At 34.0% G+C, this 27,649-nt stretch overlaps 1 protein-coding gene across 2 annotated transcripts in view; it reads left to right on the top strand.

Annotated features, from left to right (window-relative positions):
- CSMD1 (CUB and Sushi multiple domains 1) overlaps positions 1-27,649 on the top strand; it is a 1,084,328-nt gene that overhangs the window by 1,010,372 nt on the left and 46,307 nt on the right. For both annotated transcript variants that reach the window (XM_065056058.1, XM_065056057.1), the window contains exons 50-54: positions 565-750; positions 5,275-5,469; positions 9,032-9,205; positions 17,269-17,442; positions 21,887-22,060. In XM_065056058.1, the coding sequence (XP_064912130.1) occupies positions 565-750; positions 5,275-5,469; positions 9,032-9,205; positions 17,269-17,442; positions 21,887-22,060 (903 nt within the window). The remainder of the gene's footprint in view (positions 1-564; positions 751-5,274; positions 5,470-9,031; positions 9,206-17,268; positions 17,443-21,886; positions 22,061-27,649) is intronic.

The following is a 27,649-nucleotide window of genomic DNA, read 5'->3' as shown; positions in this document are numbered from 1 at the left end:
ATGGAAAATGAATCAGCCTGAATTCAGATAACACTTAACATTCTGAAGGGAATTAGTAGAGTATGTAAATAAGGGTTTAAATATCTGCCCTTAAGTTTACTGAAATTCCTTCCTGTCTAGTTGTATATTTAGATGTTTTTCTCATCAAACAAGAAATGTGAAATTGAATTCTTTCTTGATTTTTTTTCCTTAGTAAATAAACAATTGCCCTTAGCCTATGTTGAAATTACTGTCTCTACAGTGATTTGATTAAGCAAAATAATTATTTATAAAATGTGTGTCTATATTAGATGCACTTCAAAGTGTTTATCCATTTTTTAATTACTGTTACATTTATCAGAATGTTGTAAATACTATGGAAAATTGATTTCAGTTGTTACAGAATCATAGAATAATTTCAGTTGGAAGAGACCCTCTGTATCATCGAGTCCAACCATAACCTTACTCTAGCACTATGAATGGTTTATGTCAAAATTACTGTCCTGTTTCTTATTCCAGTGGTGGAACAGCATTAAAAAAAAAAAAAAAAAAAAAAATCTTTATTTTTTTTTCCTTTATTTTCAGCTGTATCTTGTGGTATTCCTGAAGCCCCCGGGAATGGTTCAGTTATAGGTAATGAATTCAGTTTGGGCAGTAGATTGATATACGAATGTAATGAGGGCTTCAAGCTAGAATCTAGTCAACAAGCAACAGCAGTGTGTCAAGAAGATGGATTATGGAGCAACAAGGGGAGACCACCTGTTTGCAAATGTAAGTGGGCGTGTATTTCTCAAGCATATTCCCCTCAATCTTTCTCAGGAAGATCCTCACTGGTGATGTTTTTATGTATACACATACCCTGAACTGGCCATTCAGGGACATATAATCATTTAGCATTTAGTAAAGTATAGGAGGCCTATACCTTTGTTTAATTAAAAAGGGCCTTATCTCTTTCAAAAATGTCTCAGTTAAAATTCTGATAATTCAGTTTCATGTATATTTTCTTATGAATAATGTGCTTTTCTCCATTTTCACAATATGAAGTTACAAACACTGATTGTAATTTATTTTAATATAGCTTCCATGATAACAAAAGCAGAAACTGTTTCTTAAAATATTGCAGGTGTAGATAATTAACCTGGATAAAAGTCCTTTAATCTTCATTTTTGCCTTCTGTCAGAACTAGGCAGTGAAATGCAGACTCCCCTATTGTGTGACATGGCCTCTCATTTGCATTGGGGTAGCACTGCCTGTCTTTGTACCAGATCAAAGCAATAATTAACTGAGCCTGACTTTGAATATGTGACTTGAAATACTGATTAGGACATAACCTTAAAATTATTAATTGATATAACATTATATTTAAAATTTTTGAGAGTTAATTTAGAATCCTGAACTAATCAACAGATTAGGTACGTGCTTTCCAGAATCTGAATTTGAAAAGCACTTCAGTTTTTCAAACAAGTAAAATTCAAGTTATTTTTAAAGAAAGAGTAAAATGGTATGAATGTAAGAATTATGAAGTTATACATCATAATGAAATGGTTTTCATTTATGTGAACTGACAGTGAACAACTTTTAGGAAATATTGCTGAAAGTTACTTCCAGAGATCTTCTAAGTATGTCTTATAGATGATCATTTAACCTGATCTTGAACACCTTCCTGAGCACACTGTTTCAGTATTTTACTTTCCCCTTGCAAAGCCTTTCCTAATATATCCTGAACCTCTTTTTTCTGTAGTGTAAAGACATTATTTCATTTTGTATCCATAGTGAGAAAACAGAATTTATTGTATTCTTCTTTCATTCCTTTTTTTAAATGTATTTGAAAACTGTTAGTTTTTCACTGTGGTGGGTTGTACTTGGTCAAAACCCAGGCCCTCAGCTCATATACATTATACTTATAATTTTTTTTCTTTGAGATAATAATTACATTCAGAGTCACAATACTCAAGATATTCCTGGAATAGCATGATAAGTACTTCTTTTTCCTTACATAACAATAAGAAGAAGTAAGCAAAGATTTGTAGACAGAACAACTAAGTAAAAAGGAAGAGTCAGTCTTCTGGTACTTAGATTCTGGGAAAATACTGATAGCACAATGTTTGTTGACCAGAAGGGCAAGTAAAAAGAATAACAAAATTACAAAGAATTATGAAGAGTTAAAAATAAGGCTGAGCACATTAATGCACAAATTCTTGTTAGATTTCATTTGTTGCAGTTGCAAAGAACTTGTGGTGGGTTTTTTGGGGGTTTTTTGTTTGGTAGTTTGGTTGATTGGTTGGGTTGTTTGTTTGTTTGTTTGTTCTTGTTGTTATTTATTTTTGGTTTTTTTTAATTATAATTGTCACTGTTCATATAGTGAACATTTTGCTTAGTGAGCATCTTGCTTATTTCTTGATTAGAAAATACATTTGGGCCTATAGAACAACTAATTTTTTTTCACCTTTTTTATGGTAGGTATATCTGACTACAAATTCTTGACATTTGAGTCTATTCAGCATTATCAGCATGTGGAGACTGTCATGTCATTAAAGTGGATAATCTTAATCATAATTTCGAATTATAATTACATTGTCTGTCTTATACTTCATGTAAAGCAATATTATTCATACATTTCTGTGTAAAAAATACATAGGGAAAACAGAGAACATCTTCACATTTTCAAGAGATCCCTCATGGAGTTTCATCTATGTAAATGACAATTTAAATAGTGTCCAGCCCATTATTTGGAAGCATAAGAGGCAAATTGATGCACACATTCATAAACTGTATGCACAAAATCAAGCATCTGTTAATAGTCTTTTTTTGTTTCTTGAAGGATGAGGAAAACAATAAAACAAAATCAAGTTTTTCAAGCAACAGTTTGGGTTTGTTATGTCAACTTGGTCTAGAAATATATTCTGTACTCAGTGATATCTTCAATTAGAAACTGTACAACCATATATCAGAATCTGATAGTTGTTTGTAAAGTATATTTGCAAGAAGATCCTAAGTATATCTATGGTTAAATAAACAATAAATTACATAGTAACTTTAGCATGGAGAGGAAACATCTACGTGACTTATTTACATATTGTGAAATAATTGAGCCTCTAATCACTAAGTGTCCTAAGATATCCACTATGATTAAGACTAAAAATTTTATTAGACTAAATAAGAACCTTGCTTTCATCGTTGAAAGAACTGTATTTCTCAATAAAAACAGTGCTTGAAAGGAAAAGTGATAAAAATGTTAAATTTGAGGGGCATGAAATACCTATGTAGAATATTTTTTTCTTTTTATTTACCTATGTGATTTTTACCCAAGGTGTTAAGTGGAGTGCTTTAATATACCTATTGTATTTAACAACAAATAAGAAAAAAACTGAATCTTGGTTAATAATTTATAATTTTTTTATTAGCTATGAAACACAGTTTAGTGTCAATATCAAATTAAATTACATTGGGAAGCAGGAAGTCCTCCTTTAACCCAGGAATCTGTTCCTGATTAGTCAGAATATAATTATAAAGGCCGAAGTGAAGGACTATTAACTTTCAAGGTTGTTGTATGCGTGCTATCCTTCCTGAGATATACTGAAAAAAAAAAAAAGTCTAAGAAAATATTCTACAATTTTAACTCAATGCAACCTTATAACTTGTAATTTGGAAGTTCTTCAGATGATTTCCCCTTCATAGATTCTTACGCAACTTCACAGATACACTATGGTACCAACTCTGTGTTTCTTAGATACTAGAATTTACCGTGGGTGAGGAAACTATTGGAAAAAGTAAATGTATAGTTCTAGCATTATTACGGGTGTTCTGAAAAGTAGTGGAAATCTAAATTTTTACAGGACTTTTTCTTTTACCACTTTCCCTGTATTTCAGTGATTACCTGAACTAGTCTCTTTCATCACACAATCATAGTTGTGACAAAATCACTTTATGCCTCTCAGACAGTGTAAAGTCTACAGAATGTGTAATTATTTTTTTGTCAGCTTTATGAGCCTTTTCCCTGGCAGAATATCATAAATTTACTACAGCATAAATGAGAATCAGACTCTTATTGTTATTTCTTCAGTATAGTTTGAGGTTTTTATACACTTTCTCCTAATGCATTTGTCTTACAATAAACAGTGTGGTGACTTGAGTATATTGTACAAAAGATCAGAGGTGATTCTTAAGTATACCAAATATATAGAAAATTTATCACCTTTTTTAGCAACATATAAGAAAAAAAGGAGAGGAAATAAATTTTTATTACTTTTTGTTTGTTCGTTTGTTTGTTGGTTTTGGTTTTGTTTGTCTTGTTTGTGTATTTTTGTCGCTTTTTTATTTTCCCTTTGGAAAGCACAGCTTTTCTCAAGTCTTACTGGGGTAGCAGTTTTTTCTAAAGTATTCTTTGGGATATAAAAAGTCACTAATTCATTCAAACTTTTTCTATAGCACGGAAATTCTGAACAACATGGTATAAGATACACAATACAGCCATTTAAAAATGAATATATCATAAATATTTTCATAAATCTTATCTAATCTTTGCAGAGGCATAGGCACATTAAGATAAAATTCATGTGAATATTGTAAATATTCTGTGTAACTTATAGTGAATTGCAGAGCATAAATTTGAAACTGAAAAAGAATTAAAAATGCCATATATGGTTGGCAACCTTATGAAAAACATAAGCTACAGTTCTTGTCTGCTGGCAGTAACTTCATTCTCTTCTGAAATCTAAATTACTAAAAGCAATGAACTGAAATCACTCTAAAAAACTCTCTAAATGTTATCTTTATTTTTTTATGTCAAGTATTCTAAACTAGAGTATAATAATTTTCCTAAATACCCACAGTATATCATTTTATACTAATTAGCATTTCAATGTGCATTAACAGCCTTTATGACAACCTGTTTTAAGAACTTGCTAGAGCTTTTTAAAAGTGAATATCATGGATAGAAAAATAAAGCACCACTTTAGCCTTTGCAAAAATTACATAGCATTATTTCCTTTCCCTTTTATATCCACTGTAGTCTGAGATGTGTTTTGTCTCTGAAATTTTTAAATAAATTGCATTAGAGAGCATAACTTTATGTCATTGTTCCACTGCATCTCACTAAAAGAAACTGTAGTATAATCTCCTTCTCAATATGTAATGCTCACTGTATGAAGTTCATTATTTTTCCTGGTACTTGTATTTAAAAAATGCTTATTGTATGCTCAATATTACATTGCAAAATTTCTGCCAGTAAGGCAAGACACATATTCTGTGAAGAAACTTGGGGGTAGAAAGCTAATAATGGTCTTCTCTTCACAGCTGTAACTTGCCCCAGCATAGAGACTTTGCTCTCAGAACATGTTGTCTGGAGATTGATTTCTGGGTCATTGAATGAGTATGGAACTCAAGTCATGCTCAGCTGCAGTCCTGGATATTATTTATTGGGTCAAAGACTCATACAGTGCAGGAGTAATGGAACCTGGAGTGTAGGCAATGAAAGACCAACTTGTAAGGGTAAGGAATAAACTTGCTTAGAGAATATCCTATGCTTTTTAATACATGTATTTTATGTTATAAATAGTACAAAGTGTTTTTTTTTAAATATTTTCTATAAACCTACTATAAGTAAGCAAATACAAAATTTTCATTTACTTGTTGAAATTAATTGATTCAAACTCTTTGTATGTAAGGTACAATATATTTTATACAAAAGTCAATGAAGTAGCATCAGAAGATCAATCTGGATGGTGATCTATGCCTGACTACTGATTTATTCAACTAGATAGTGCATAGTGCACTAGTGCATAGTGTTTGGAGAAACATATATATGAGATTTTATAATGTATTCATACAAAAATGTCATAAATTACACCAGCCTTGTCTTTGGATGTTTAAAGATTTAAAGAACCTTGACATTTCCAGTGGGATCATACAGTTGTCAAGCATTACAGTATCAGAGTCTTAATGAATCCTCCCAAAACCTCATTTATTCTTTTTCCAGTGTGTTATTGGGCTTTGATTGGAGAGGATATTTGGCACATCAAGTAGTTCTTCTACCCTTAAAGCAGAAAATTTTTCTACATTATGGTAGTACTTACAGTCCCTCTTTCAATGACAGGGCAACACAGAAGATCCCAGCTTCTGTAGGAAAATGGCCAACTGACAGGCCTAGCATACTAAGCAGAACTAGAAAGAAAATTTAGGCATTCAGTTTTTCAGAGGAGTCATTTCAGTGAGACATTCAAATTTAGTATTTCATCCTGAAAGAGATGCTTAATTTTCTTTTTAGAGAGCGACCCTTTTATTTTTTATACATTTTTAATATATTTTGTATCTATCTATACATGGTGAGGTTTCTAATGTAAGAAGGTATTTGAGGATGACTCTTCTGAAACAAGCTGAATCAATAGGAGGATTTTTATTTGCAGTACTGTTGGAAAGAATTCTTGGGATCAGGTGAATAGCTTACTAAGTTATACCTTTGGTATTTTTTAAGCAATGGTAACAGAATCATTCTGTTCTGTCAAACTCTGTTAATTCTGCAGATACATCAATAATACCTTATGATAAATGGTACCAAAGTATTTTAGATGATAGTAATAACAGAATGAACATAAATATCAGATAGCTTTTTGTATTCAAAATAAATCATTGAGCAAAACTTTCAGTATGGTGTACATATTTTAACAAACAGAAGACAAAATTAATTTGCCTACATACAACCTCCTAATGCCATGTGACACAAATTACAGTATCTAAGCTGCTAGTAAAGAGAACTCAGGAGAGATTCTAAACCTTTTTCAACAGTGGCTGGAGGTTAGAGAGAACACCTGAAGTCATCTCAGATGGTATTAAATCACTCCCAAGGGTGATTCAAGTTTAAATTGACACAATCTCTCACCAGTACTGGGGAGTGTTTGGCTACAAACCTAAGTACAGATTTACAGAGGCAGTACTAGAGAAGGAAGCTAGTATGGGAAAAGAAAAACAAAGAGAAAAAAGGAGGATCTACACCATTTAACCAAAAATAATATAAAACAATATCTGTTTTCTAGGAAATGAAAAAAATATCTAGGGTGATTTTAGATCAAGGCTGAGAGAGCTACCTGTAAGAGCAATCAATATGACACATGCATGAAAGCAGTGTATTTGAAATAGTCTAAATGATGATGGGTTGTAGAATCATATTGATTTTATTCCATTAGTTTTGTTTCAGGAAAATTTCCTTTTGAAAATATTTAGTTGACAAAATGAACTAGTAATAGGTATATAAATTTTCTTTCAAATTTAAAACTAGATTTTTTAAAATTTTACTAGATGTGATTGTGCCCCTTTCCTTTTTTACACACATACTAAAAAAGTAGTTTTGTATTTGCTGTCTACTATGGAGCTATTGTTCCGCTGCTGAGAAGTCTTTTAAAAGCTAGTTCTTCACCAACATCTAAAATTCCAGGATATTTATACAAGTAGAAAATGGAGTGACCCATATGGGATGTAGTTTACCAAAAACAAAGTATTAGGTAGATAAAGAAACCCAAGGAGTTGCTGATTGAAGATTTATTAGTATGTTTATAAGACAGGTACATTATTTTCCCCTTGAATAGAGGACTGATTAGAACTTCATTATTGCAAATTTCATCCACCAAGAGATGTTCAGTAGTAGTTCCATTGGATATACAACATCAAGACCCTGCAATACATGGTAGAGTATTTTGAGGAGTTTACTGTTTACTTTCTGTCTGTCATTCACATGTTAAGGATAGGTTGTGTAACTATAGATTCTAGCTCTTGCTACTTCTGAAGCAGTAAGAAAGCTAATTGGAACATTGATGATAAGGCATTTAGATAATATTTATCAATATCTATTTGTGAACAGTATCTCTAAAGGAATTATGAAACATCGAATTGAAGGGGCTCTGGATTAAAAGACACCTAACTAGTAAACTTCTTTGTTTAAGAATATGCTGAACACCTGGCCTAACAAATCATGAAGTGGCTCATTATTCATGTAGTTTAGTTATTTTCTAACTGGAAACACTGTAATTAAAAATAATAAAGCATTCGTAGTACATTTAGAGGAATTAATTCTATTGCATTTTAGGAAAATAATTTGATTTGTTTAACATATGCATAAATGTAATTAATGTTCAGCATTAGAAATTACGATGTTAGGCTAGTCCACAAATTACATACTTGATTGTACTTGAAAGGAGTCTTATCCGCGTCTGGAAACCTTATGTGCATAAGAAACTTTGGTCACATACGTGCTGATTATGACCAAGTTAACTGCACAGAGGTATGTACTTGATTTTATCCAATTTCAACTAAATTCCATGCTGTTTCCTGTAGTGAACCTATTAAAATACAAGAGAATGTGGTCTGAAGGTTTCAGATAAGAAGTTCACTTCTTATTCGAAGTAAATTTTCAAAAGTAAACCCATGATTTATGCTAACATATAATATAGTTCAAGTTCTTGAAGGCATTGATCTGCATCTTAAATTACAATGTCACTGATATGTTTTTTCTAGAAACAGAACAGTTTTTAATTAAATTAGAGTTTGATACATTCTTAAAAGATAATTTTTCATGTGGTGCCTTTAATGACTGTGGGTTACAACTGATGCTACGAAGTTAATGGGTCAAATCTAGCCTTAAGAAAATACAGAAAATTTTTATTTTTAGCAAGTAGACTACCATGTTAAATGGTTATGAATAGCAGTGGGGAATAAGAAAAAAGAGTTCATAACAATTCAGAGTACTACATGCTAAAAAAAAAAAAAAAAAAAAAAAGAAGAGAAAGAAGATAATGTCTTCAAACAGACATAACACTTAAAATGGCTGGCTGGGGAACATTTTTTTGAGAAGTAGCCAGGAGTATGTACACATAGAATATAACCACCACCTTCTAGACATTCATGTAATTCTCTTCTTTCAGAACTGAAAATACAGATTGTTTTTAAACTGCTGTTAAGATGTGAAGGTATCTAAGTGTATTTTCAGATTTAGAACATGTGTTGCCAAATCAAGCATGATTTTCCTATATCAGTTTGTTCTGTTGTTGGGATTTTTTTCTAGTGATCTCCTGTGGTGGCCTTCCATCTCCACCAAATGGAAATAAAATTGGAACCTTGATAGTGTATGGAGCTACTGCAATATTCACCTGTAACACAGGATACACATTAGTTGGTTCTCACGTGAGAGAATGCTTGGCAAATGGTCTCTGGAGTGGTACTGAAACCCAATGCCTAGGTAAAAAATCTAATTTCTGATTTGTCTTATGTTTTAATTTGCTTTGTTTAATTTTGTTTTAATCAAACACAGTATCGAGTACTGACATTCAGTTCTTATCAAGCAACAACATTTTAAAATCAATGAAAAATAAAGATAAATACAGAAATATTGTGTACTGCATATGATTTTGTAGTACTCTACTGGCATATGACTTTTTATTAGAAATTAAATTAAATTTCATGTTGTTGGAATGCATTTTGGATGAGAGGGAGGTTTACAGTGACTCGACTGATTGTCCATATTTACAGTACTTTTGTTTGCTTTGTGGAGCAGTCACAGGATTTGTGATGAAACTAAGCTGCAAGATGAGCACAAGTTCTGGAGTATTCCTGATTCATTCCTACTACAAATGAGCTTTCAACATATTGAGCATTCAGTCAAGGGAAGCAGACAAGAGACAGCCCAAAGCAAATCAAAATCAACACCCTTCCAAAGACCAAGGGGTATATAATTTGGGCCTAATGTTCTTACCCCAAATTTTTCATTCTTCTGACCTACTCATATCGGTTTGCACTCCTAATACAGAGATTAAAAAAAACTGTTTTCTTTTTCAGTCATCTTTGAGACTGCAGTAGGTGTATTTCTGGAATTTATTTCTAGAATCTTTTATTTGCTTTGTCTACCCTCATTTTGAAGATTTTCTTATTACCTCACAGATGAATGTACTCAGTTGCTCTCAGGAAAGGGGAAATATCTTCTTTCTTCTCCAGAGTTCAACTTACTTAAAAAGCAGCTTTCTTCTCTGCTGCCTAGCCACATCCTTTTAGCAGAATGTATAGAATTTCATGCTCACCTAGGACATTTTAAACAAAATAGTTTGACCACCTATCATATGCAAGAATTGTATGGCTTTACAAGGGAAATAAGCAATTGATTTAAACAAACAAAAAATCTAAAGTAACTAAGATATCATTATCCAGTTCCCTGTGAGATGTAGTTGTTTCTGGCAAATTTCATGAAAAGGAAAAGCACTCCTTTGACTTGGTATATTTTCAATCCCATGCCTTTTTTTTTTTTTTTTTTTAATTTAAAATATGCTGTATTAAGAATGATGTAATCTTGATGTAGGAAATAATTATGTAAATGCTGTATAATTACTACTTCCTTTGATATTTAGAGCAATAAAGGTGTAAAATAAATCTTCTTCTACCCGGGAAAAAGAATTCCACTGGTTAGGGGAATGCTATGCTTCAGGATTACTTTTTCACACACTTAAGATCATCAGTTCCAGAGTGGAACTATATAAGAGGGTTGTATGTGAAGATACACCAGCTACCTGCTGGTGTCAGGTCATCCCTGGACTGAGGAAGACTATCAAGATGCTGGAACTGCAACTGTGAAGTTCCAACAGCCCCAAATTTGCATACGTAGGATTATTTTTCTCAACCCTTTCTTCTGTTACAAACATGCAAGCTATATTGTTAAAACCAGAGCTGTTATTCCTCAGGGTTTTTTTCAGTGTGTTATAGCATTCATTGCCAATGTAGTGCCTGACACCTGCATATAATAATTTCAAGCATGAAGATATATGTTAGCATTCATTAATTTTAATTAACCTGAAATACTACTTCATCATCTGGTCTATAATAGTACTATCTAGTACTTATGTGCTGCTTTTCTTTTTTGAAAGGCTATACACACAGGATAATTTGGCTGTCAACATATACAAACTAAATAATATAGAAATCTCAATGGATTCTGTTTATATTATAAATTATTCTTATGCCTGGAAGGCTAGAAAATATTTTTTCCTGCTATTCTGACTACTGAGAAATATATTTTAACACTGAATATCCCAGAAGATTAATTGCCTACAGTAGCCATAAACTTAGATTCAAACAGTGGAGAGATAGAGAAGAATGTATCAGTACAGGACTTAAAATAGCCAACAACAGTGAACAATACTAGTTTATTCTCAAAGTCAGTTTAAGAACTACACGCAGTGATGCGTTTAACAATTTGGGAAACAGCTAATAAGTTTATTAGATCTCATAGTTGGGAAAGACTGTCTATATATACAGCCTTAATACCTTTTATATTAATTTGTCCTTTTTTTCAGGAGTGATTTGCTGTTGGACTTTCAGTTTTTTACAAATCTGCATTAAAACTGTTATCTGATACTCCTGGTCATAACCACTTTTTCTTTTTTTTTTCTTTTTTTCTCCACCCCCCGCCCCGTATTTTAAATAATTTGTTCAGAGCTATTCCCACTTGTAATGAACACTAGACCTCTTGCAGGAACTATTACTGCAGTAACAGCAATGCTTGCCTAGCAATATTCCCCAAGTCTTTTTCTAAAAATTTCATGGACTTTGGTTTGTATTTGATGTATTAGATTGATTGCATTGTTGAATGCAGCCTTATGCTTAAAACTGTTAAGTGCATAGATCTACCTCACTAGACGAAGATGATCACAATTAGAGCTAGAAGATTATTAATCACTATTTAGTCTTCGCCATTTCAAAATTAGACAAGCTCTATAGTGCTAAAAATACTGCACAGCTCTGAATGTGAAGGTCTAAATTTGAGTTATCACATGCATGCTGCAGAAGGTTGTATTTCTGCTACTAAACCTCTTCCTGCCTCTCTACATTCTCTCACATATGGGTTTTTTACACCATGTACTTCAGGCTCCAAATTTAGATGCAATTTAGAGGGCAATCTTAGATACTAAATTCCCAACAAGGTCAATGTAACTATGCAGACTCCTCCAGAGAGCAATTCAGGAAAGGTAAATTCTTAAATTTTAAAGCTAGATGGTGTGAATGTTACTGGTTGTGTATTCCTAAATTTCAAGGACAGTGTGAATGAGATTTAATTTAGAGGTGCCTTAGCACTTACCTAAAGCCCTTGAAAATCAGGAGGCAAACACCCAGGGAGATCTGAATGAGCCTTTCAATTTCAAATTAATTATAATTAATCAGAGATGCTTTTTACCTACACTGTACCTGCATGAATGTAATTCAGAACAGCTTTACATGAGAATAGATATAACTTTGTTACCCACTGGTCTGTGTACAATCAATTCATGATTTCATGACAGCTGAGTACATTAATTTCTATATCTCGGGAAAGGGTTTGTCACATCCTTAATATTTGTCTCAAAAGAAAGCTGTGACCAATAACTGCAGTTAGTGAGTCCAAGGCTAAATATAAGACCTAAGTCTTCAGGTAGTTAGTATTATATGTATTTTTTCTTAGCTATACAAGGACAAATATGAATTGTTAGGCATTATTTTTTTTAAATTATTCAATTACACAGCTAATATTTCATAATTCTCCTTTAAAAAAAAAAAAAATTGCACCTATAAATCACAAAACATGTGTCCATACATGTAGAATGTAGATCAAACTGAAAGCATTTCAGACTTTGCTTAACTCTATCCCTGGCATTGGTGGCATTTAATCATGCACTAAAGCATTTTCCTGAACAGGTATTTTTTCCTGGCATTTTATGACTTTCTGGTGCAGAACCATGTACGAAGAAGTCAAGGACATACTTTAAAATCTAAAAGTAAATGTAGTCTACTCCATTCAATTTTCAGCTTAAAACAAAAAAAATCCATATCTTACGTAATAAGACAAATAATTACCTACACTTGTCAGTGTGAAAACATGCAGCTGCTCACTGTGCTTGTGTAAAAATATCTGATCCCGTAATAAATAACTCATAGGTAAACTGCAGTGTGATATTGTGATATTGGCTTATATTTCAAATTCTTATGAAAATAAAATAGAATTATCTTTCTTTTGCTTTCTAAGTGTTTCAGAATAAAACTACTGAACCAACCTTGAATGGAAAAGGGACAGTGTAGAGTCTTGCATCTCGATAGGAACAACCCCAGGTTCCAGTATAAGTTGGGGAATGACCTATTAGAGAGCAGTGTAGGGGAAAGGGACCTGGGGGTCCTGGTGGACAGCAGGATGACCATGAGCCAGAACTGTGCCCTTGTGGCCAGGAGGCCAATGGCATCCTGGGGTGTATTAGAAGGGGGGTAGTTAGTAGGTCGAGAGAGGTTCTCCTTCCCCTCTACTCTACTCTGGAATATTGTGTCCAGTTCTGGGCCCCTCAGTTCCAGAAGGACAGGGAACTGCTGGAGGGAGTCCAGCGCAGGGCAACGAAGATGATTAATGGAGTGGAGCATCTCCCTTGTGAGGAAAGGCTGAGGGAGCTGGGTCTCTTTAGCTTGGAGGAGACTGATGGGTGACCTCATTAATGTTTACAGGTATAGTGTCACGAGGATGGAGCCAGGCTCTTCTCGGTGACAACCAATGGTAGGACCAGGGGTAATGGGTTCAAACTGGAACACAAGAGGTTCCACTTAAATTTGAGAAGAAACTTCTTCACAGTGAGGGTGACAGAACACTGGGACAGGCTGCCCGGGGAGGTTGTGGAGTCTCCTACTCTGGAGACATTCAAAACCTGCCTGGATGCCTTCCTGTGTAACCTCATCTAGGTGTTCCTGCTCTGGCAGGGGGACTGGACTAGATGATCTTTCGAGGTCCCTTCCAATCCCTAACATTCTGTGATTCTGTGATTCTGTGTGAATGATCTGCTCAGTTTCCATAATTCTTGAGAGCATATTTTATTAAATTATTAATTCATTTATTGAGTTGCTGGAATATTTATTAGAATCTAAATGACTCAAAATTTCCAGAAAAATATCATTAAATCCACTAACTGGAATGATCTGTAAATAAAATGACTGAGAAGTCCAGCAATGTGTTAAAGAGAACATGCATAATGATTGGTATTTTGCATTATGCCAGATAGCACATCTCAGCTATCTTTCTTCTTGAAATTTGCCATGGTTCCCTGTGTTCGGCTTCAGTGCATCCACTGCTTTTCAATTTTCACTATTTGGTTCTAGAAAATTTTTAAAATCAAATGTATTCCATTCTTTTTTTTTTTTTTTAAATACAGCTTCTCTTTTCCCATTTTACATCTGTTTCATGTACTTCCTTTTCCAAAATCTGCGATTGCCCCAATTGCCTGAATGACAGTTTTCAGAATTGTTTTCTTTAGGAGAAGAAATTCTGATTAAAACTGAGATATACCTCTACTCCAATACATGGTTCATCTAGACCATAGATTAGCCAGACCATGAACTTGTTGCTCCTAGGAATACAGCTGGGGGGTAGAGATGATATAGCAGTGGAGGGAATCAATTAAGGGACTACTCAAATAAACTGAACTAATATCTATTATTTGACTAGTCAAGTCTAAGGTGATGGCATATGTCTTGTGAGACCACTTTCTAGCATTCTTGAAAGTTGGGAACAACCGCAAATACTGGGGGGAAAAAAAAAAATCCAAATAAGGCAAGAGACTACCTATTTCACCTCAGCCAGTGGAAAAAAATAGGGAGTAAATATTATAAAGTCCATTTCCAGGCACAGGGAAAAAAGAAAATAATTGGGAACAGACAGGATGGAAGAGTCAAAAGAAAACCTTAATAATCTTACTGCCTTTTCCAATTACTGTCTGATTGGATGTAGATTTCAGTAGATTTCAGCAGTAGATTTCTTTCACTTTGTGTTGTAGCAAAACTTCTGTCTCCCATAGTACCCTTGTAGCCAAATTGAGAAGAATGAGACTGGGTGGAGGGACTACAAAATGGGTGGAAAACTAATTGAACCAACAAACTCTGGGGGTGGTGTTTCATGATTCAAAGTATGACTAGTAGCCAATGGGTACTGAGGATGAATACTGAGGTCAGTATTATCCAGCCTCTGTCACTGACTTGGGTAACCATTTGAGGTGCAGGCTCATCTCAGCAAGTTTGAGTATGACACCACATGATGGGAGAACAGCTGATATACTGTACTGCGGTACTGCTGGACAGAGGGACCTTGATTATTTGGAGGAAGGGCCCAACAGGGAGCTCATGAAGTTCAACAAATACAGAATCCTGCGCTCTTCATAGAATAATGTCATTCATGAGTACCAGCTTGGAACTGACTAGGTAGAAGGCAGCTTTAAAGAAAGCAATCCAGGTGATCTAGTAAAGAGGCTGAACGAGAGTTGAAAGTATGGTCTTGCAGAAAGGAAGATGACAGACTGGATTGTATAACCAGCAGTGTAGTCAGTGGGTCACAGTTACTATTTCCTCTTCAGCACTCACGTGGGAGACTGTGTCTAGTTTTTATGTCTTCCACCATAGAGGAGAGATATTGGAAAATGAAGCAAGCCTGGGTGAAGGGCCCATTAAGGAGTTAGGAGTTGGAGCATGTGTTACACAAGGAGAGGCTGAGCAAGGCTGGAAGAGAGAGAATGATAAAGGGGATAATATTACTAATTGGACTGAGAACAATAAATTATTCCATCAGGCATTTCAAGGAGCAAAATGTGTTTTCAATGCCCTTGTTACCCTCTGTTGCCATATGCCCTCTCAGGGGAAGAGTAACTGTATAAGAAGCTGAGTGTGAAAAGCTTAATTTCATACTTCCACAAATTTACAATATCACATTGTCTCCTTAAAGACATTAGCAATCCCACAATTCAGATTATTATAAGAATCCTATATGTATGAAAAAAGTAATTGTGGCACGTGATTTACCTTTCTAGTGATTTAGAATTGCCATTAAATATAAAATATGCTGTCTAACATTATTAAAAGGGCTTTAGTAGGAAGGAGTTTTAATCCTAAAGAAGCTAAATTACAAAAAAGCCTGCTGTTGATGAATACAGCCTGTGAGAAAGAGAACATCGCATCACCTCCATTATAGCAGTGGTCGTGAGCCTTAGGTCCCAGTCCTCACATCTCAAAACGAAGACTTAGCATAATTTGAGATGGAATTATTGTGAGTTGTAATTAATCAGTGTCACCAAAAAAAATGAACTTTTTTTTCTCCTCTTTAACCAGTAAAAAGAAATCTCTTCCTACTCAGCAACGCTGTTTTCAAATGGAATAAAGAATCCAGAGAGGATGAAATCATTACTTGGCTTCCGTAGTGCCAAGAGTGCTACTACCCTGAAGTAATTTGTTCTACGTTGTTTAACAGTATCTGATATAACTAAGGAGGAAACAGTGATGTTAGATGTTCCTTCCTTTGCATGCCTTCATCCATCTGGAAAAGGTGGATATTTCAAAGTGTATTGGCCAAACTGGAAAGCAAGATAAAGAAGAGTTTATCATTTAATTACAGTCTACTGATACCTGAAGACCTGCTAGTGAGAAAAGAGTTAGTTTTTGGATACATGTAATAAAAAGAGCTGTGTGTTTGTTGTAAGAAAATAACAACACCAGGACATGCAAACAAGCATGAAACTTGATAATCTCTCCTGTTAAATCATTAGAACAACACCTGGACATGGTTTTGGCTAAGATGCTCCAAAAGAATTTCCAAGAATAGTTCAAGTTAACTTTAACCAGTACTGATCCTGGTAGGCAGTTTACTAGCAACTGTGTGGGTCTGCAGGGCAAGAGATTTTCATTTTATGGATGTAGACTGTTCTGTTCTGCTTGGCCTTTGCCAGAGAATGGTTCCAACCATGTTTGATTTGTTAGTAGAGATCTGCTTACAAAGTCCAAGCAAATAATGAATTAGAGAAATCAGAACTCTGAGGAAATAATAGTATGGGTTTGAGAGTTAAAGACCTTTTAATTCACACTTCTCTGAGGAAAAAGGTAACCTTACTAAGACAAAGGGGAAGAAAAAATCCATGTTAAAATTGTCAGTTTTCTAGCAATAAACTAATGATTTGTAACCTCAGACATTTGCAATTTACATTTTCCAGACATTCTTCAAACAAGTATGTCATTTCTGCACCAGAATCTGCAGAAACTATACATATGAAAATCAAAAATATTTCAATATGACTACACCCTAAAAATGTAAAAAGAATACCAAATGTAGTGTTTACACCTCAGAACTTGTTCTGTACCGTGTAGTATTTGACTCTAATATATTGTTCACTGAAAGTAAGGATAAAACTTTGTTTTCCTATCAGCATTGTTGTAAATGTTGGCAAGCTTTGTAAAAATATAAGTTTTTTACATGTTTTTCTTATATTTTAGCTGGCCACTGTGGTTCTCCAGATCCGATTGTAAATGGTCATATTAGTGGAGACGGTTTCAGTTATCGTGATACTGTAGTCTACCAGTGTAATCCTGGCTTTCGACTTGTTGGTACCTCTGTCAGAATTTGCCTACAGGATCACAAGTGGTCTGGACAAACTCCTGTTTGTGTTCGTAAGTATCATTAATTTTTTCAGTGAATTATTATTACTATTTTAAACATAATTGAACATCAACAGTGGATTGCTTGTTCAAACGTGTTTAAATGAGGTGCTCAGATCAAATATTTATTGGACCTATTTTCAGTTACAAGGGTCATTATGATAATCTAATCTAGTTGCTAACCCAGCACAGACTGAATAACTTTATCCAGTAATTTCTGATTTCTGTTATTTCAGAAGCAGGATAAAATAGGCATTGAAGTGGGTTGCACAGCAGTCTGCAACTGTTTACTTTCATTTCTTTTTATGCGCCTATTTTCTGTGTCAAGTGTGGATTCATTGAGCCGCTCCCTTAATTTTTCACCATGAATACCAAAATGCTTCAGTCTAATTTAATTGTTTGGTGGGTATACCCAGAATACTGTTCATTTGTGCAATTTTGATGGTGACTTCCCTTTTCTCCAAGCTGGCCTCTTAATGTCTACCATGCAAACCCAGGCATTGTATTGAATTATACCACACCTGTTAGAAAAAAATATTTTTTTATACCCTTTAATAGGATTTTTTTCCTCTTAATTCACCTGCTTTTGAAAATCTCATAAGAAATTACTGGAATTGTTGAGTATTTCCTGCTCTATTTCCTTCCTTATTTGCATAGCAGATTTTCTGGAACTTTCTGAACCACCAGTCAGTTAATCAGAGTCAAGTCTGATTTCTCTGCTTTTTATTTTACTACTGTATTATGTAGTTGGTGTTATTATTATTTTTCAGTTTTAATACAGCTCCCATTTTTTACACATTTTTTGTTATTTTTAATGGAGAATTTATGTTGTTTATTTCAATTTTGTAATTTTGTAAGATGTCTTCTATTCAGACAATTATGTTTGTCTACACAGAGATAGTCACTGAGATGAGCACATTTCCTGCTCAATCCATGTTCATCTCTTTGTTTCATTTCTGAGGAAATATATTACCCACAAGTCATTACATTTCAAAGTGTTCAGTATTTTATTTCTTAGTGGTAAAATGAAAATTTCTACCTGTGTAGAGCTGCAGGTAATATCTGCCAAATGTCATAGTCCTTTTAAAATTCTATTTATATCTTCAAGTGATTTATATTAATCACAAGAGAAATACCACCAGCCAGCATCATTATTTCTAGTGGATTAATTTTACTGTGCAGTGAATACGATCCCTTCAAAAGAAACGAGCAAAGCTGAGGCGGGGGGAGGAGGAGAGAGACTCTTTCTTTCTAAATTGATGTTATCTTTGCTGTTACGAGAAGAACTGACAGCAATTTCTGTCATTTTACATTGCCTAATACTTTCTATTACAACATGGTTTTCTTTTGCTTATAACTCTACCAGACTAAAGAGCCATAGAAGATGATTTTTTTTTAAGGTCAGCATTTAAACTTCAGATTATTTTCCTACTTTTATTTACTTATGAATGTATTTATTTATTTAAAAGTCTTGAATAAATGGCTCTATTATCTCCATGAAGGAAAGTGAAAACCTACTGTTTACTAATACTAGAAATGTGCTCACCAATGTGATAATGAAATGGTCTTCTGACTGACCAGTATGCTTCAGATTTAGAAATATGGCAGAGGTACCATAAAGAAGTCATGGGCTGTGGCCCTGAAAATTTACCACGTATTTGCCTATATTTTGTGAGATTTTTAAAGAAATCATAAATCGGTTTATATTTATTTGCTTCGAAAATAATTTCAGAGTTGTAAGTAGTAAACATTGTAATCTTCAAAAAATATTATCTAAGGAAGTACGCAGAGTACTGCACCCATGACTACTTTAGCTTCGTAGTTTCATGTGCAAGTCAGCCTTCATCTTGCACAGTTTTTGAGACAGGTGTTTTCCTATCTTTTTACTGAATAAACAGTTGGACCACACTTTAGCCAAATATTTTCTGAAAGATATTTTCACTTGCTGTTTATTGAGAGTTAACACAAAATGTGGAGTTGCCTGATTAGTTCCTTGCCAGCAACAGCACAACAAAAATCAGGAGAGTTATATAGCTGGTTACTCACACTGGATTTTTTTCTTGTCCAAGTACTATCAGTGTACAGAGGGCCATGAAGCTGGTGAAGAGTTTAGAGGGCAAGCCATATGAGGAGTGGCTAAAGTCACTTGTTTTGGTCAGCCTGGAGGAGACTGAGGGGGACTTCATTGCAGTCTACACCTTCCTCAAAAGTGGAGAAGGAGGGGCAGGCACTGATCTCTTCTCTCTGGCTACCAATGACAGGACATGAGGAAACGGCAGGAAAATGTGCCAGGGGAGGTTCAAGTTGGATATTAGGGAAAGGTTCTTCACCTGGAGGGTGGTGGAACACTGGAATGGGCTTCCCAGGGAGGTGCTCATAGTGCCAAGCTTGACAGTATTCAAGAAGCATTTGAGCAATGCCATCAAAAATATGGTGTGAATTTTGGGGTTGTCATATGCAGAGAGAGGAGATGGATTCAATGATCCTTGTGGGTCCCTTTCAACTCAAGACATTCTATGATTATGTGAGTACTGTCATGTCTTCTGGGTCACATATTTTCTGTGGTTAAGGTGGAAGTCTCTAGTATCTAAGAAAGATACTGTGGCAAAGACTGGAGTATATATTTGGAAGTTATATTGCATTAAGTGGTTTGATGTCTTTGCAATATAAAAGGGAAATGTGTAATTCCTTAACAAGTATTGATTTCAGACATGCCAAGTGCATCTATTTTCCCATGACATATTCAGGACTAAGTGTGTGTGTGTGGATACACATGCATGTGTGTGCATGCACACATAGGGCAGTTACTTATATTAGGATAGAAGAGGGAAATTGTAATTCCCCATTTAGATGTCATAAAAACAACCATAGTAACTTTTATTTGAAATGTATTGGTTACCAACTGCATGAAAATGTAGTGGTGATTGAAAAAGTGAAAATGCCAAAATTACCTACATTGCTACTGTGTGAATCCAGCTATTGCAGTGTTGAGCAGTCAACAGGTCAATACAATGGAGCAGTGGCAGAACTAGTTGCAGAACGCTGTCCGAGATCTTTAACTTCTGGAAGCTGTTAAAAAACCCAGCATCCTGCCAAGAGTAATGAGGTCTAAACAGTAGAGTATGCTTTTGTTGAAAAGGGCAACTGAACAGAATTATCCTTCATTGTTAGAATTTTTACAAGAGATCTAAATTTTATGTTGTTAAAATGTATAGCATATAATTTATTTATGAAACTGGAGAAAATTTAAGGTTGTTTGGTTTTTGTTTGTTTGTTGGTTTTGTGTGTGTTATGTTTGTTATTTTTAATTTAATAAGTTTAAATAAGAATTATCTTAAAAGATTTAGTATGGTCCTGGAAATCACTTTATTTATTGGAACTTGATCATCTATAACAGTTGGGCTAGAATAAAGTTAATCCTGCACATGCATTAAGATTTGGTGCTTATGTTTAGAGTTTCATCTTCAAGTGCTGCCAATGAGATAGTGCAGAAAGTATTCAGGTAGTTGAAATAGATTTATTTACAAAATTTAAGGGATAAATAAATAAAGGTGTCTACAGGAAGGTGTCTTATTTAATTCCTAGGATCATAACCTGTTGAAAATATTGTTTCAAAGGTGAATTATCTGATAAAATAAAGGAAACACATTTAAATTATATTCACTTGTCTTTACAATTATTAAAGCAAAAGATAAACCTGTGCATAAGATATTTATTTGAGTATGATAAACATCACCAGCACAATTATGAAAATTTCTGTATATGTGTTTATTTTTATTTATACTGTCAGTATCTATGCTTTTCTACTTTTTCTAAATTTTTTAAATGTATTTCCATGTGAAAAGCTAGAGCTTGTCCATAATAAGTGTACTTTGTAAGTGTCATTTAAGCATAATCTAAACACCTAGTACACATAATGGGAAAGTTATTTCCAACAATGATTTCTGTATTGCCATAAGAAAGTCTGAGTAAAAGCATCACTACTTTAGAAAAGCAAATCAAGAACTTTGGAACAGGAGTTCTTCAAAACTCCTGAATACTCTGAAGCAGTTCATTGAATTAAATTTGATTTGCTGTACTACATTTTGAAGCTTGCAGAGAATTTTTTTTAATTTGCATTACTAGGAAATATAATGAACTCTACATTTTTTAAGGTCTAATACATATCACATGAGTGTCAAAATGCATATAAATATACTCATTTATATTACAACTTTCAACATCATGTAAAAAGTAGTTTCTAAAAGTTTTACGGAAAAATTAATATTTTTCTCTTGGCAGTTAGGAATTCTGAATAAATATATGCATTTTTAAAATTAAATTTCTTGTATAAATACAAAAGACAAATTCAGAAGGATAAAGAAAAAAAAAAAAAAAAAGAGCTCAAACCTGCAAGTGATTCCATGGAACAGTATCTTTCAGTTAGATGCTAGCCTGCCTTTTTTTCTTTTAACAGCCATCACATGTGGACATCCTGGGAATCCAGCTCATGGAATGACTAATGGCAGTGAATTCAATTTAAACGATGTTGTAAATTTTACTTGCAACATTGGATATTTACTTCAGGGTGCTTCTCGAGCACAGTGCCGAAGCAATGGGCAGTGGAGTAGCCCTTTACCCAACTGCCGAGGTAAGAAACTTTCTCATGCATTCTTTGCTCTCTAATGACTTATTTCAGGCATGATCCTTTCTCTTGCCTTCAAAATACTGGCATAGAATTCAGAAACCTAATTTTTAGGAACTTATTGCTGCCTTTGAGTTTTTGCATTTCTATATTGGAAAATGGAGTTAGGGCTGAGTATTGGGAAAATGTAGGCTTTTCAGTATTTTACCTCAAAGTTCTCAGACTGCAATTCATAGCATTTAGTTTAGAGACATATAAAGTGTATTTTGTATCACAAAAGTTATATTACATTAGTAAATTACAGTTGGCTATCTAGCCTGAATTAGGTTCACTAGAGTACTGTTTCCATAAATGGTCCATTACTCTTATTTAAAAACAGTTAGGCAGATGAATATTCATGCATCAAAACACTGTTAATTCTTCTGTATTTCCTAGCAATACTAGAAAGGTGTTAATAACTTTTTTTCCATATGAAACCTGATTTTCCTTTGCCCAGAAAAAAGTGATAAAGCAGTATTTAATTCTGGGTGTCTGGTTGTTGTACATATCTGAAGTTGATAACTAGTGTGCTCTGGGCAAGATGGAGATATTTGAGAGATGAGAATGAAGTGAGGGCTTCTGTTATGAAGAAACCAGTATATCAAATGTACATATTAGGGAAGAACAAAAAGACACCATTTTAAAACACAATCCAAAATGCTCAGATTTAATTTTGCCGTTATCATTTATTTATTGAGATTCCAGTAGTGTAATTAAGATTAAAATGGAAACAAGTCTCTGAAGTTACCCTATTGTTACTCATTTCATTTGTGCCTATTGTTTTTGTTTATTTTCCTCAATCTTTGGCTATTATTGCAGAATATAGGGGTAATACCAAATATTTGGTATCTTTATCAGACCACTAAAGTCTGTTCATTGATCTATTTTTTATGTGATATTGTGAAATGCTTTCTTCTGAATCACTGAGGCAGATTGAATATCTTCTGGCTGTAAAATAGATGCAAATTGTCAGAGAACTGAAAGACAGGACATGAGGTGAATCGTGTAAGATATACTGAAATATCTCAAAAGCCTGGGAAAAAGTTTTTGAGATACTGTCTATCCTTCAAAGCCCTTTGTGAAGTCTCCAGAAAGGAATGCATTTTAATAAATCTAATTTTAAAATGTTTTTTCTGGTCATATCCCCTTTGCAAAGCTGGAATTGTCTAGGTCCATTTATAACTTTTAACAACAGTAATAATTTCTAAATGTGTAAACCAAAAACAAATTAAAAATGCTTAATCTCTAGAGAGAACCTTATAATTTTGACAGGTAAGGAACATACAAAGGAAAAGAACACAAAGATCAAACAGTCAACTTATTAATTGATCTATCTATACATGTATGCATATATCTAGAAAAAATATATATACACACATATATTATACTTAAGATAGATATTTGAGTGTTAAATTGGAATTGGCAAGGCTGGCAAGATTTTTGTTCTGTGATATAATTTGGTAAAATCCTCGAAAAGGAATATCACACAATCACTTAGGATCTTCCTTTAAACTAATAAACCTTTCAGATTTTCTTTGCATGAATTCTATCTCATGCCTGAATGTCTATCTCATGCCTGAATGCTGACTACAAAATTAAGAAACTGAAGATTACTTTATCAATATAAAAAGCATGATTTTTAAAATAATCTTATCTTCCACCACTATCCAGATTACAAATCTGGAATTCTATTTTCCTTTCTGATCAGACAGGGACAAGTTAGACAGCTTGTTGAAAAGTGGGTTAATACTAAAACAGATGAAATAGTTTACCCAGAAATACAATGTCTAGTAGGCTCTTTTTGAGCATTTCTTTCACTGGAAAAATTATCACTTAAATGTTAAATCATTGTAAATACTATGCTTTCCATGCATTGAAACTTGTCTTTAATATGCTAAAGGAAATTGAAGTTATTGAAGTTGTGTTAGCAATGCGAACACTGGGACTAAAAATGATGTAATAAGGATTTAACTTCAGCTATTGGTAGCTTTATTATCTCCACCTGTTGGTTTATTAAAAGTCATATTGTATTACAATGGTTGTTCCCAAGAATAATAATTATCCTTGGTGATTAGCCCATCATATTATTTCAGAGATAGCTGATGCAATTTCAAACTCAGTGTGTGTAGAATTAGATCTCTCATTCTCATTAAAACAATACAGAGAGGCCTATTCCCTCAGTCACTACCCTCAGAATTCAAGTGAGTTAAACAGCACAGCAATATAACTATTGGAATGGAGAAAGAGGAATTAGCAAACTGTTCCTATTTAGGCTCATGTACTTTTATTTTTTTCCTTTTATACTGTTTGCTAGATTTTATTAAACAAACTCCTTTATCTCATCTGTGAGGCATTTAAGTAAGATTTTACTTGTTGAAAAGATACACTTTTTCACATATCCTAGAGAAGCAGTCCACATCTACTCTACCTGTCAGAGGAAGAGTTTGCATAGTTTTACTGAAGTTCAACCCCATTTTCCAGCTAAGTTACTCAGCTATTTACATTGAACTCAAGTACACTTACTAAAAGGAACACAAGTGAAAAAAAAAAAAAAATGTGAAAAATAATGCAAAGACTGAGAAGATTTTAAAAATAAGAACATAAGAATTAGAAGCCTTACAGCTACTCCAACATGATTTCAATTGTGTCTCCTGTTTACTTTCATTTTCCTTTTTTTAATTCGTCACATGGATTTGAGTTTGATCCAGGCCAATTTGTGATCTGAAATCTTGTTTAGGGAGGTTAGTTTTCTGAAAGTGGTGAGTATTACAGATGTAATTCTACCAAGATCCATTCACTTAAGAATGGCAAACTCCTATCAGAATGGAGTGGCCCTGAGTTCTCTCAGTTAAGCATCTGCAATTTTCTCTATTCTTGTGAAGATGGTGTAAAGTTGGACTTTCGCCTTTCACTCTGCTTCCTCACTTATTTTTTTCCTTCATTTAGTATTTCTTTCTCTCTAGAAACAGGTATTTTTCAGTGACTGTCTTGTATCTCTTCCATTATAAACTGTGAGGATCCACCTAATCTTGTCACCTATTGCTTGTCTGTTGCCCCACTGTAGGTCTGTATTACAAAGCATAGAGTTCTTTAGGAACTGTAACCAATAAAGATTTAACCGTTATTGAAATCAATGTGATGTAAGTATTTGTATAATTACAGCTTGCAATAGTGGTTAGTATAGGGAATGGATAATTAATTGTTTTCCTACACTGAAGTATTTGTTAGTGTATGATTTGGGAAAATGTAATTTCAGGTTAGAAGAAGGAGCTCGATTCTTTTCTGCTGTGTATATCATCAAGAGTTTTATTCAAAATAAAATGAAAACTGTAAGTTTTGTTCAAATGTCACCACATTTATTCATCTGAGAAATTACAAAAATTACAGTGTAGAAGAAGTTAACCAACAAAGCTGACTCTCAGAGCCTTGGCTGAACATTGAAATCCTACTTTTGGGTTCTGTTGAGAAACATACTATCTGAAGTAACAGTAACTGTTGTAAATATATTTGTGCCTGCCTGCCTTCCTGCCTGCCTTCCTTCCTTCCTTGCTTCCTGCCTTCCTTCCTATTTCCTCTTTTCTAGTGTGGGCTCTCTACAGGCTGCAATTCCTTCAGGAATTTCTGTCTCCTCTGGTGTGGGTCCTCCATTGTCTGCAGAGAATATCTGCTCCCTCAGGCACCACCTTCTCCTCTAACATCTGCATTCCCTCTGTTGTTTCTCAGTATTTATTTTTTTTAATGACCTCCTCCTATGTCTGTGGTGTTTTCTGCCCTTTCCTAAATATATTTTCACAGAAAGACAAACTTCCCTCATGAATTCAGCTGTGACTGGAGGAGAAACTGAGAGTGGGGGTTGTTCAGCCTAGAGAAGAGAAGATTCAGGGGAATCTTATCAATGCTTATCTCAGAGAGGTTGTAAAAAAAGATGGTCAGACTTCTCAGTGGTGTCCACTGAAAGGACAAGAGGCAAGGGGCACAAACTGAAATGCAAGAAAAAGCTTTTTCACTGTGAAAATGATAAAACACCTAAACAGATTGCACAGAGAGGCTGTGGAGTCTCCATTCTTACCTGACTTGAAAAAGCCCTGGGCGAACTGCTTTAGCTGTCCCTTTCCAGTTCAACTGTTCTGTGATTCTGTATGATATATAACTAGAGACTTCAATATATGTCTCAAGAATCTTACTGAGGTGGTATGTGGTATCTCCAGACCTATTTTTCTGCTTATCCTACTTTTTTATGCTACTACATAACACAGAAGTAACAAAAATAAGCAGATTGCAAGTTTTTCAAATTAAAACACAGTCTGACAGACTAAAGTAACACGGAAACAGATTATAAGACAGTAACCTAGGTCATCTGATCTAGAGTAACTGAATGGGCAACTAAGGCAACTTCTTAACCCTCTGCGTGACAGTCCAGCACTCAAAAAAACACTTGAAGATACATATAAGTACAGAGGATATAACTATGTTCCCCAAACTAGATGAATGCAGAACAAGAGGAAACTTCAATGTGCAAAAATTTATTCCATATATCAACTAAACATTGTAAGAGATTATCTGAATCCTAAGGTCCCGAAACCCTGCTGTTTCTAGCCTACAAGCATCAAAGCTTATACTGAACTTTACACTGTTAACCCTAGCCTAGAATTTTTCATATATTCCTGTGCAAATATTCTGTCTTAAAATGAATAATTGGAATTTTCTAGAAAAGAACATGCTATGTACCGCTACTCACAATGTATTTAGGAATTCACTGTGAAACAAAAACTTTTGGTATCCCTTCAAAAGAACGAAAAGAGAAATACAGAGTGGTCTGGTTCAAACCTCGACACCAGACAGGCATGTTCCCACAGAACCCTTCTCTGGTGCCTCTACCTAGTTTAATCCTACCTGTCTATCTGGTCAAAGTAGTCTTCTGTACTCTAAGCTGCCTCCCTGTAACTTAATAGCATAATTACATTTAGATCAGCTCACTGAGAGAAGAATTTGATATACCGTTTAAGATTTTTACTTCAGTAAATACCATGTATTTTGCACCATATGCTGTAAAAATTGCTCTGACATATTTTTATGATAATTATGCTTTTATTTCTATTTTGATACAGCTTGGATTAAAGGATAAATCTGCATATTTTAAAATGACTAAAATTTATTTTTGTCAAAAAGGCTTAAAACAAATCTTTATATTATTTACAAGAAAGAAGAGCAAAAAGTATTTTGGTTAGATTTAAGAAATAATAAAGTGCATTTCAATGATGAAATCAAGCTGAAATGTTAATTTTGCATCCACAATTAAAAAAAAAATAATCTAAATTCTACTAACTAAATGGATTGTATGAAATCGACTTTTAATGAAATGATTGCCACTTAACTAAAGCAAGTAATAGCAATTCTTTGGCATGTATCTTTCCTTCTAAAATAATCTTTTATCGAATGAGTCAAAAACATTTGTATTAAAGATCACTGTTTATGATGAATTATGAATTTGTGTAAAAATCAAGTAAATATTCCAGCTCCTTAAATATACTGCTGTGAAGGGATTAATGTTCCTCT

Source organism: Columba livia, chromosome 3 (genome assembly GCF_036013475.1).
Source record: "Columba livia isolate bColLiv1 breed racing homer chromosome 3, bColLiv1.pat.W.v2, whole genome shotgun sequence".
In the NCBI taxonomy this organism is placed as follows: domain Eukaryota; kingdom Metazoa; phylum Chordata; class Aves; order Columbiformes; family Columbidae; genus Columba; species Columba livia.
This window is presented reverse-complemented; position numbering and strand designations above follow the sequence as displayed.